General features: G+C 34.9%; 2 protein-coding genes across 3 annotated transcripts in view; one reads left to right on the top strand and one right to left on the bottom strand.

The window, feature by feature from the left end:
* LOC150109861 (uncharacterized) overlaps positions 1-13,097 on the top strand; it is a 391,072-nt gene that overhangs the window by 263,102 nt on the left and 114,873 nt on the right. The window lies entirely within an intron of this gene.
* The window catches only part of LOC150109862 (uncharacterized), a 244,348-nt gene that overhangs the window by 145,143 nt on the left and 86,108 nt on the right, over positions 1-13,097 (bottom strand). The window contains exons 13-14 of the mRNA XM_090396070.1: positions 8,833-9,197; positions 5,299-5,406 (exon numbers count right to left, since the gene is read on the bottom strand). Of these exons, the coding sequence (XP_090252196.1) occupies positions 5,299-5,406; positions 8,833-9,197 (473 nt within the window). The remainder of the gene's footprint in view (positions 1-5,298; positions 5,407-8,832; positions 9,198-13,097) is intronic.

Genomic DNA, 13,097 nt, shown 5'->3' with positions numbered 1-13,097 from the left:
TTTCTAGATGAGTGATAGAACTTTCATCATTAGGGTCAACAGAATTAAGGACGTGACTAGACAGTGAGCTGACTCTAGTTCTGCCATATGCGATGCCTCACATATATTCTTCCAGATGTAATTCAATGGATTTTTCAGTCTGACGAAAATAGGGCATGTTACAATTGTACTAAAGAAAAGCATGGATGGTAGATTTTAAACTGTTATGTTTTTTGTTTATGTATATTGAGTAAGGAACAGAGCTTGGACAGAAGAGTAAAAGAAGTCTGGCATTTACCATCTTTGGTGTTAAAACCTTTAATGAAAAGCACCAATATTTCATTTTCAAAAATAATGTTTCCATAATTTTTGAAATGTATTAGAGTAAAACTTCAGTTTAACAGAAACCAAAATTATCACTCGATGTTCCAACTTTCACATTAAGGTCATCATCTGGAGTATATACATATATACAAACAAAAAACAAGCTGCACTACAACCTACATGGTATGCTGAAGTTACATTGATTTAGTCAACTGTTAAAACTACTGGCCTGACCTCTGGTGGGAAAAAACTTACTAATTTTTACTTATATAACTATACATATAAATTAGAACAAAGCAGTATGAATGGTAGCCAATAGAAGCTGAAAAACTGCTTAGAGTCAGGTTTGCTGAAAATCTTGAACTAAATGGATTTGATGTGTGCCATCCAAATTCTTCGGATTTAAGCCACCATTATTATTAAGATTAAGTCAGTTAATCAAAATTTCACAGGCTTCTTTAAATTTCCATTCATATCAGGTTTTTGGCTATGATGTGAGGAACAAGTACTTTTCCAATCAATTTGGTATAGGGTTAAGAGTATGATCTGAGAGGCCTGCTTCACCAAAATTATTAAATTTAATGTGTCGTTTATGTTCTTTTTTATGGATAGGATTTGTCCATCCAGTTTCCCCAATATAAGATAAGTTACAAGTGCAACAGATACAATAAACTCCAGGATGAGCCAATGGGGGGGGAATCCTTAGAGGAGTTGAATATGTTTTTAGTTTTATAGGTGGTTTAAAAGTAGCATTAAGATTATAATGGTGTAGAATTTTATTAATTTTTTCTGATAACCCTTTAATGTATGGGATAGCTATGGTTTTACTATAATCTATATTCTTTTTTGTGAAATTTTATGAAGAATTTTATTAGTAGTATTTTTGCTATAGCCATTATTTATAAATGTATTGCTAATAGTTTGTATTTCTTGTTCAAGAGCTTGTTCATTATAGCAAATTGTTATAGCTCTGTTTTTGTGAAGGGCGGTAATATGAGTTGGCCAGTACATGTAGGCTTGCGGTAGACAGTGAAGGGAAAACATGTGACCAGTGTATCCAGAAAAGGAATACTGGTCACATATCTTCCCTCAGATCCAACACAAAAAAATGAGACTAACCTTATAGCTTGGGAATGGAGAGTAGGAGAGGAGAGACTAAGAGATGGTTAAAGAGCATGTTCTAACCTGTCACTGTGAGACAAGACTCAACTCCATCACTTTATTCAGTATGAGTAGATGTGTATTCAAATATAGATGTTTTCTTAGCTTCAGTAGGAAAATATTGGAGTGCTAGAGTGAAGAGCGAGTTATTATTATTATTATGGTTTTTGCAAAAATTCAAAGTTGGCAGCATTGCATGCAGCTGTGTATCAACTCAGAAGGGAACTATTTTGAAGGAGATTGTAGTTGATTTTCTCATTCGGTTAAATTAAAAGAGATACAGGCACAGTTTGTTTTTTTTCTGTGTCAGACCTTGTACCCTGGGATGTCAGAGTACTGCATGGTTTATCAAATGAGTAGAATGAATGAGAGTAATATCATCTGCAAAGCTGTGGACAGGATTAGCAGTGATTGTGAATAGGTCATTCATGTACAGGAGAAAGAGAATAGGTGATAGAACAGAGCCTTGAAGCATTCCACCATTGATGTTGAAGCTCAAAGAGAGGGACCCATCAACCATGACTCACAAAAAAAGCCGGCTACCCAATTACAGATGGTGACAGGAAGACCGAAGAATGGCAATTTGTTTAGCAGGTCTCAAAATGCTATAGTCAAAAGCTTTTGAAATGTCAAGTGATTGCACAAGTTTCTCTGAACCTTTCCATGGCACATTTCCCATAGTAGGTGATGTCAGCTGTGGATCTTGAATGGCAGAATCCATACTAGTAGTTTCTGGTTAATTGGTGGGCCTCTAATTAGTCAAAAAAGTTTGCTATTGATTATTTTCTCCATTTTGCAGAGGACAGAGATGATGGCAATTGGTCAGTAGTCTGATAATAGTTTATCTCCCTCTCCTGGAATAGACTGTATATGTATTGGGATAAGTACCAGTTATGTATAATAGATTGTAGAGATGATTCCACAGATGTCTCTCTTTTTTTCTGGGATTAGTTTATGGGAAGATTCATTTTTTGTTGCAATTTCCCTGTCATTGTAAGGGTTTTCATACATTTAACCATGATAACATGGAAGAATACAGTAATGGGACATACAATGAGAGAAGATAGGTTCTTGGGTATGACATAATATAGAGAGAGAAACCAGTGTCCATGCCATGATGTGGCCTCAGCAATCTTCCCAACATGTACACATACCACTACTCAAACTCCCTCTCTGGGCATGATCTGGCAGAGTATATGACAACAGGATTATGCACTAATTGACTGGGAAGCCTTCTGACTCACTGCTACAGGTTCAGACCCTTGCACTAACTTCGCTAGCCAGTGACAACACCACTTTAACTAATGTATCCTTGAAATGAAGGAAGTTATGGGTCTCTAAGTAAGTCTAGCATGAACTGGAAGGGTGTCATGTATGTTGTTTTGGAGAAGGGGGGGGGGGGTGGAGAAACCAGAATCCCTGCTCTGGAGATTAAACATGGTATCTCCCACTTCAGACCATCAGTAAGTCAGTGTTAGTACTTCACCAAGTAAAGGACATCTACCACCCTGGTGAGTCTAGTTGCCATTTTCTCCAACTAGGAAAGTATCCCTTTATAATGGGAATACTTGCCAGTTTTGCCAGAGCCTCTTTTCTGGAAAAAGGCCACATGAAAATTGGGGATTGACTTGATAGGGAGAAGCTTACACATCCCTGCCTATTAGTAACTCAAATAATGAGAAGTTCTTGTTGTAAGCTTGAGGGAGAGTAAATTATATGTTGTCAAAATTTTCAGAATTGTTATAGACATTCAGCATTTTTTAACAGGAAAGAGAATCCTTTTTTGATGGCTTCTGGGAATACTGTCATATGTATGTACAGGGTGATCATAAAGTCACACAACCAAAAGTTTAAATTTGTATAATTGTTTCTAAATTGTTATAATCATTCCTTACACCACTAGATGTTGCCATCATATTATTACAAACTATTGGAGATGCTGAGTTCACTGTGATGTGTACAGGTTCTCTGTTTAGCTTTGTTCATTGTTGAAATGAAATATCTTTTTCCCAGCCACAAAGAGTTTTCATTTTGGAAAGTTATTTTGCTACTTGTTCTTATGCATGTGTTGCCGAGAAATCTATGGGTATACAGTGGTCCTTCAGAAGTCGACAATAACGAGATTAGTACAACATTTTCAGGAAACTGGATCTGTTGCAGATAGGAATTGCTCCAGAAAATCCTCCATTTTGACTGATGATAAAATGGATGAGGTAAAAAGTGCACAGCAGCAGTCCCCAACAAAAAGTCTCAGGAAACTTGCCATACAACCATCCATACATGATCTGAGCACTACTGTCATACAGTAGTGCTCAGATCATGTTGGAGGTTTAATAGAATGTTTACAGCACTAGGAAAGGATTAAAAACTAATTTTAATGCTTCCAATATTTCGTCTCAGTCACTGAGACATCTTCAGGGATTACAAATAACTCTTGTAACGCACACTCAAATACAACACAATACTAAGTGAAACACATGAGTGACAAAATTGTCCTATCTAGGTGTGTTCTCTAATGTAATGTTTCCCAAATTTTGGGAAGTTTTATGCAACCATATTTATTTAAATTCGGTTGATTTCTGAGTGCTGCCACAGATTCTAAAAACAGTCTTTCTTTTTTGAATTTACTAATGGTGGTGCATGGTGGTTTTTCTCCAGGATTTCCTGTGGGTTGTATCCAAAACATGGTCTGCAAAGCCAGATTGATTGTGGTCGATCTGGCTTTGTTCAATTTGCAAGATCGTTATACCTTCATGTGCACTCAGTCCACCTGAAGCACCTAGATAAAGGCAAATGAATAATCTTCCACAGATGGTTATGCTCATTTGTTGAAGAACATAATATAAAGATGCTTGATACAGTTTTCTTCAGTGATGAGGCCTGGTCTCAACTCAATAAGTGAATAGTCAAAACAATAATATTTGGTCATTTGAAAATCCACATACTTTCCATGAAAAATTTTTGCATTCTCAAAAAAATTGAAGTTTGGTGCACGATATCACACCGTCGTGTAGTGGGGACCCATTTTCTTTGAAATGACGGTGAATAGTTCCATCTACCAAGACATCATCACACAGTTTGTGACACTCTTTGATCTCAGCAAACACCATTACTTGTTACAGCAAGACAGTGCCATGTGCCACACATCGAATACTACATTCATTTTTTGCAAAAATTTTTCGGTGACCATCTCATCTTGAAAGAATTGTGGCCTCCAAGATTACTAGATTTATCACCATCAGATTATTTCCTTTGGGGGTATCTCAGAGGTGTTTTATTGGAATAATCTTCACACACTGGATGAACTAAAAATTAATATCTCAAGTGATTGAATTGATGATTGAACTGCACATTGATGTGCAGTTCAATCATCAGTTCTCAATTGTGAAGCACCTGCACACTGATGTGCAGGTGCTTCACAATGTGGTATCAAACCTGGTAAAAGAGTACAAGTCTGCATTCACGAAGGAGGTGGCCACTTTCAACATATGTTATTATGAGGTTCCTATTCTTCTTTTGTTATAAAGGTCTGATTATAACCTGTATTTGTAGCTGTTTCATTTTTCATATACTTCTTATTAACCTCAAAAGAGATATGTGTGATTTCTGGGTTGCATGACTTTACAATCACCCTGTATTAAAAAAATAATGAAGTATAAATAAATGGTGGATCCTGCAAAGCAGAAATCTGCTATTATTCAAACAAGATTTAATTCCAATATCTACATTTAAGATTTTTTTTTAAAAATGCTACTGAATAGTAAAATTTAATTTTAAGAATCGGACCATTACTGTTTTTAAGCATTATTATTGAATTGAACAACATAAACTTACGTTATCACGTATTTTTGGATCTGCACCTGCCTGTGTTAAGAGTTTGTATGCATTCATTCCATCTTTACGTGACATACCAGCTGCATAATGTAGAGCTGTTCTACCTTCCTGAAATACATCCATAGATATGGAAAATTAGTGTGCTAAATACCATACACAATGAAAAATCATACATTGAACTGTTGTCAAAATATTATTGTCATACTAACAAAATATATAGAGTGATTTGCATAAAAACAAAAATCATAAAATTAAGTATTTGTATATGAAAATTTTATTTGAAATTTTGTACAAGGATACATGAAACTCTGTAGCAAGCATCATGAGGTGAAGATACCCCACATGCAAACTTTGGTTAGCCCACTGCATGAGTAAACAATCAAATCAAAAATAAGCAAGCACCAATAACCAAAATAATTCTTCCAATTGTACCTCCGTAGCGCGCAATTTGAAGTACGACGGTATATTGCGCCCTTCGATTGGAAAAGGCCTGAGTTCGATTCTCGTCATGACGGGAGGAATCTTTATATATGGACTTTTTCAATTGAAGGTGAGTTAGCCGATCTCATACGGAGGCAGCAGGGTTTTTTTCTCCCAGAAACTCGGGTTTTTCATCCCATATACAGACAAATCAGCCCTTCAGAACACACGCAATTTACAGACAAAAGATACTTTTGTGGTGGTGGTGGGCAGTAGATGGTACTGATGTAGTTGATTGGTAGTAGAAGTGGAGGCGGAGAGCTGTACACTAGGTGTCCTCCAGTGATGAGTCTTCGGACTCCTTGGAGGTGTCACGAATAATAATAATAATAATAATAATCAATTTTCTGCAACTATTCCAGTCCAGAATAATTTAATCATATGATGCACCATTTTGTTACTTATATATAGAAATTACTTTTGCATTGATTTAGCTCTCACTATCTATATGTGGTCTAGCATTTGCTACTGAAACCTTAATAAAGGTTGAAATTGGATTGGGTAGTAACTCTTTTCATAATGCATAGCAGCATAACAAGTCTGAAAGAAAGTATACTGTGTATTATAGAGTACATGGGCAATTTGATGTAAAGTTATCTACTTTTGTACAAGTAGTCTAGTTGTGAAGATCTTCATTATGAGTTGTCATTTGCCCCTGCTTGGGTAAAAGATCAAAACAAAAATATAATTTCTTGTCTATTTTAATTTACTTTGTAATGTAGCAAAAACTCTAGTCATTATATAACATTTCTGTTGAGTTTTCACATTGGTATTATTTATTATGATTTATTTATATTCTAAATATAAATGATATAATATTGACTAGTGAGAAATTCTGTTAATATATTAATTATTATTATTATCATTATTATTTCGTGTCCTCCCTTGATGAGTCTGAAGACTCATCAAGTGAGGACACCCACTCTACAATTTTGTCTCCACCACTCCATCCACCAACTACCCTGAACCTCTACTTCCATCATCATCTACATCAATGCCATCTACTGCCAACAACCGTCACTAGTATTTTCACAGACAGTTGTGTATGGGGGAGCGATGTTGAGGAAAAGGAAAGTCACTAGCGGAGTGCCTCAGGGATCTGTTTTAGGGCCATTACTGTTTAACTTGTATGTTAATGAGATAGGTGAAGATTTTGGATGGAGATATTCAGTTGTTTGCAGATGATGCAAAGTTGGGACGAACCATGAAGAGTAGTGAGGATGTTGTGATCTTGCAGGAAGACTTGAATACATTGAGTAATTGGGCACGGAAATGGGGATGTGAGTTCAATGTTGCAAAATGAAAAAGGTTTAAAATTTGGAAAACAAAGATGGGATGCAAAATTTATGCTTGGTGAGGATACATTTTTGGAGGTGGAAGAAATAAGAGATCTGGGGGTGATAGTGGATAAGGATCTGAAATTTAGGGGACGCATAGCCAGAATTGTGAAGACAACACAAAGGCTTCTGGGAATGATGCAGAGAAAATGACGTGTAGAAGTAGGGAGACTCTTGTTCCGTTGTATAAGGCTTTGATTAGGCCACACATGGACTATTGTGCCCAGATTTGGTCACCTCTTTTTCAGAAGGATGAAGAGATGTTGGAAAGCATCCAAAGGCGACTGACTACGGTAGTTTCTGACCTCTGGAATGTCCAGTATGAGGAAAGATTGAGGAGATGTAATTTGCATAGTCTGGTGAACAAGAGTTTTTTTCAAGAGAGGAGTTTGAATGTGTTCAAAGCAAGTTATGATGAGCTGTGTGTGTGTGATAAAAGGACCTCCCAGATGAGTCTTTGACTCCATGAGATCTTGGGTAATAATAATAATAATGATAATTACTAGACCCACCACTAGCACTTTTTTGCCTGTAAATTGCATGCATTCTGAAGGGCCAATCTGTCTGTATGTGGGATGAAAAACCTGAGTTTCCAGGAGAAAAAACCCTGCTACCTCCATATGAGATCAACTAACTCACCTTCAGTTGAAAAAATCCAATTGAAAATCCAACTTTAATTCAATTGAAAAGATATTTAATTTGTAATTTTTATTTAAAGTAATCTGCTAATGAAATCAAATTGAGAAATTAAAATTATATTTTAAAAAAAAACGTTTTTCTTTTTTTTTTCCTTTTTTTTTCCCCTTTTTTTTTAACCTAGTACTAGGTACTAGGTTAAAAAGTACACACCTAGTACTAGGTAAGTATGAGTTTAACCTGATGCTGGTGAGGTGGGGTCCCACAGACCCGCCCAAATAATGTAGTGTATTATAGAAATCCATATCTTTTTAATCAATATTAGATTATGTATTGTTTAAGTGTCCTGTAATTTTACAGAATAAAAACGCAGATCCACAAAATTAAATTTTTATTACCCAAAAATACTTACCTAATTAAACATCTTTATTTTTCAACAAAAATATACTCTTCCTAGCTTATATAATGAATGAACTAAATAAATCAGTATTTTTTAGGGGAACTTTGGTATTGGTTTACAAAAGGAACATGTACATTATAAGAAGCTAACACAATAATAGCTAAAAGCTAATACAACAATACAATAAATAGCCTTGAGATTCCAATGATATCACTAACTTGAGATTTCAATGATATTATTAACTAAAAATTTTCATTTTCTGTAATTGCACAGTGGTGGCACCTTGGAATTATGTGATCAAGACACACATATTTTGGTTGCTAAAATTAAACTTGCTTGCACAGAACAGCCTATGGTCTATGGCATCGAGTAGCGGGTTACGGGAGGGGAAGCTCTACTGAGGCATGACTCACTGCCACGCGTTGTTAAAAAGTTATAGTCAATTTAAAATCTTTGGGATCTGTGACACCCCACCTTACTAACTCCAGGTTAACAAAAAAAAGTAAGATGGGAAGAAATTTTGTTGCATAAAAGTTTGGGAATTAGCTTAAGTTGTACCATGGACCATTTCATGCTTGATCTATCATAAGCTAGCTGAATTATTAGTCACACATTTAAGATAATAGATAATTTACTTTATATACAGATATCCCAGTTATACCCTTATTTCAGATTACTTACTTTATTTCTGACATTCACAGTTTCTGGAAACTTGTCAATAAGGTATTTTAGAATTTGGCTGCGACCAAGGAGAACACTACGATGGAGCGGAGTCATCCCCATGTGGTCCTTTGCTAAGGCAAAATCTCGCTCATTTAGTTGGTTCTGAAGTTCCATTAAATCATCATTGGATACAGCAGTGTGAATGGCTTGGATTCTTTCTACCATGTGAGGGATGCGAATACTGAGATACTGCTGAAACTCTTCATTGTCAGATTGCTGTTTTGCTACTTTTTCTCCATATCCTTCAAGAACAGCTTTTTCCAATTTATCAAATTCTTCTTCCTGAATCCATTTACGAATGGTTGCTGAAGACATGTCTATTCCTTAAATGAAAAATTGAACATCTAATATATATACACTTTATGTATGAGAATACTTTTTTAGCTTAATAATGAAGTTACATTTAATCAATTCATTTTTTATATATATAGCAATGTAATACTGTTTTAATGTTTTCTTTTTTTATTTTTATATTAATCCTTCTTCCTCCACACACATGAGAAGTCATAAGATCTATAACACAACAGTAATGTGTGTGAGCATAGTATGGCTCGCAGAATAATTTTGAAATTTCCATCATTTTTTGGCTTGTTCTTCTCAGGGTTCATCTTAAACAGGTTTTTTTTTCCCTCTCTATAACCACTTTTCAGGTATACTTCTATTAATCCTGTTTGAAATGCTCGATAGAAATTCCTCTACTATTTCCACATTCCATTCCTTCACATTTAAATGGCTGATGATGGTGTGATTGCTTATGTAAGAACCTTCTACTTTAATTATTTATTTATTTTTATAGACTGATGTAATTAAAGTTCTGTTCTGGTTGTCTGGGATTCAACTCTCTGAATTATGCATTATTTCATCGTTTTTGGTTGGATACCACCTACTTGAGTTGCCCATGTATATTTCAAGTTTACATGACTTTTTTCAACTTCTAGTATCGAAATATATTCCTATTTACATTCCTGGGTATTCTTTTCCCCCATTCATTTAATAATTGGTTGAAGTTTTTTGAATAACAATCATACATGAAAGTTAAGAGAATTAAAGTCGTATGAGTAAAAGTTAACAAGAAAGCAAAAATCTATTAATATGATTCTTTAACAGGGTGAGGGAAGATATTCCAAAGATCAGAGGTTGACAGAATGAAAAACAAGGAAGAGAAGTTGCATTAGTAAGTTTACTTGGGTAGCAATTGGATGTTGGCCAGTGCTTGTGTGTTTATAATTTTTAGAGAAAAGTGAATGAATGATGATAGACGATTCATTGCCCACCGTCATTCATTCATTCACCATCATGCGAATATCTGAAAGACATAAAACAGACACAAAAAAACTTAGAATATGATTGAGAATTACTACAAAAAAACAGAATATTCCATGAATACCAAATTTTATATACTGTTGTCATCTTTGAATCCTTGTGTAGTAATTTTTCTCCATTTCTAAGCTTTCAATCAGCCTCTTCTGTTTTTCCTCAAAGAATCTTCTCATGGCCCATGTTTAGCTACCTTTATACACAATATAGGTTTCTTGCATTTTTTATCACTGTTTTTTAAGGCTACATGTTAATTTTCTAGCCAGGAACTTTATATGCATAAATAATTTGAACAGTTTAAAGGAACTTTATATTTAAATTAAGGGGATATTAAATCCCACATTGTTTTAAAACTGAATAAGAAACTCGAAGATTGGAATCAGAGAGTTTCATGCCAAATATAGTATAGTAAACTATAAAAGTATCGGCGACTACTAGCGTGAGCTAATGCACGTAGTCCAAGTATGTAGTACAAACTCGGGCAACTCGCAGCAAAGGTGGTTTTAAAACAATGTGTGATTTAATATCCCCTTAATTTAAATAACATTTATATCGCCGAAATGAAGCCTATTGGCTCTTTATTTATATTTAAGGAACTTTATATATTATTATTTTAACTTGAGTCTGCAAAAGAGTTCTTGTCTTTCTATCTTTTCAGACAGCTTCATCACACGCTTCTTTAGATGTATCTACTTTTTTCTTGGATTTTATCTCCATCTCCATAGTTTGGTACTTGTTTTCAAAATTTTTGGCCAGCCTGGATGGTTGAATAGTTAACTCATCTGCTCTCCAACCAATAGGTGATGGATTTGAATCCCACCTAGGTCATGAATGTTTGTAATTGACTTTACGTGATAGTTGAATTACATCTCCTAATGTCCACAACCTGCTCTTATTGTAAGTTTGAAGTGACTTGAAAAAATGGTTAGAGTAGTGACCAAGAGTAGAGCCCAAACATGGTCTCTACTCTAGAGACCATGTTTGGTCTCTAGAGTAGTGTTTCTGGACTATATAAACATGGTAGCATAGTAATAATGGTAACATTATTATACACTGTGAGCAAGTTGCTAAAACATGACCTTCCCTTATTAAACCCATGTTGTTCAACTTGTCAACCCATTTTTGAATGCAAACCTTAATGAACTTTTCCAAAATCTTTGCCATCACGCTCCTGAGATGTTAATTGGTCAATAGTTGGATATATCAATCTTAGCACCACCCTTGTGCAATGGGATTACCATACATTCTTTTAACTCCTGTGGAATCTTCCCTGTTTTGAGACTCAAATTATTTAGCCTGGTTAAAGGAATAGGCAGTTCAGCCGAACACGCTTTTAGGGCCCATGCTAATATCCCATCAGTCTTCTATTGCTGAATTCTTATTCAATTTGTGCAATACCTCTTCCTTGTACACCTGAGTTTATTCATCCAGTGAAGAGGTAGCAGTGAGCTCAATGTTGCATACACCAGGTCGAGAGCTTTTAGCAAAATGGGCACTCATTAGTTTAACAACCTTTTGTGCATCTGTCACCCTCACACCATCTGCATTCAGTAGAGTTATTCTTTCATATTCATTGTTTCTTTTACTTGCTGCATATTGATAGAATTCTTTGGGGTTGTCTTTAGCTTGCAGGGCCAGTTTCGTTTTATACTCAGACTTAGCTTTCCATACAACAGTTGGACTCTTCTGGCCTGCTACTGCTTATAATTTTCATAATGGATATCATCCTTATGCATACAGTATTTCTGCCTCATCGTCCTTTTCTTACAAATCTTTGGCTTGATAACATTACACATCCATTTGACTCCTACCTTATTTATTCTTTGAACCCCCCCTGCCCCAAGCAAATCTGGTTACAATTGAAGAGCCCATCATCATATGCGGTACTTCTGCTGATATACAAAATGAAATTGTGGCAGGGCATGATGTTTTCTTTCTCCTCGCCAGAAAGTTCAGATGGGGGTGGGAGTTTTTTGAATGCTCCAGTGTGAACATGTTAATGATTTGTGGAGGAGAGGCAGATGAGGAAGGTATTTCTGTTTATAAGGCTTTAATATGATCACATCTGAAACTAGTGTACAGATATTAGTTTGAGGCCTTTAACATAGAACTCAATGGAGATGCCTATGTAATAATTATAATAATATTATTATTATAATTATATAGTAATAATGACTACATGCAAAGGTTAATGAGATATTGAGATGTGCACTGTATTTGAGAATGTTGGATAGTGTGGATTTCATTTGATATCACCAATGACATGTAGAAATTTGCGTCCAAATAGAAAGCACATGTCATCATCAGAATTTATGAGATTATTATAACAGTTTGAATTATATTCATTTTTTCAATTAATAATTGAGTTTTCACCTTAAGCAGAAGTTTTGAGATTATATTAAAACATTTTGTAACTTATAATTCTAAATAATGTTCAATGTTTTTCTTACAATTGCCATATCTTCATGTTGATTTGAAATCAGATATATTATTAAATTTTTTTATTCAGATTAGTCTGGAAATCAACACCTAGAGCATCTCATTTCACCTCATCTTCCTTTATGTATTAGACCCAACCTGTTACATCTAGGCTGTCTTAGTGGGCCAAATTGTTATTTGGTCCACTAAGCCTTTTACAAACAAATAATTGTTTGTAAAAGGCTTTAGTTGGTAGATGATTTTTGTTGCTCAGTGTGAAACCAATTAGCATACTTATTAGAGACAAGAAATGGTTTTTAAAAGTACCATGTTTAGTCTCTCTAGAGCAGGCTTCCATATTATTAATTACATCCATTATTTCTGCACTACAGATTTATGGTCCTTCATGAGTGAGATTTATATTAAAAAAGTAATCTTTGCTTTTAAACCCAGTTTGTGATAATTGAGTGATTTTATTTGAATAACTA

This window comes from Typopeltis vanoorti, chromosome 1, assembly GCF_054136105.1.
Source record: "Typopeltis vanoorti isolate ZY-2024b chromosome 1, IOZ_Tvanoo_1.0, whole genome shotgun sequence".
NCBI classification, from domain to species: Eukaryota; Metazoa; Arthropoda; class Arachnida; order Uropygi; family Thelyphonidae; genus Typopeltis; species Typopeltis vanoorti.
This window is presented reverse-complemented; position numbering and strand designations above follow the sequence as displayed.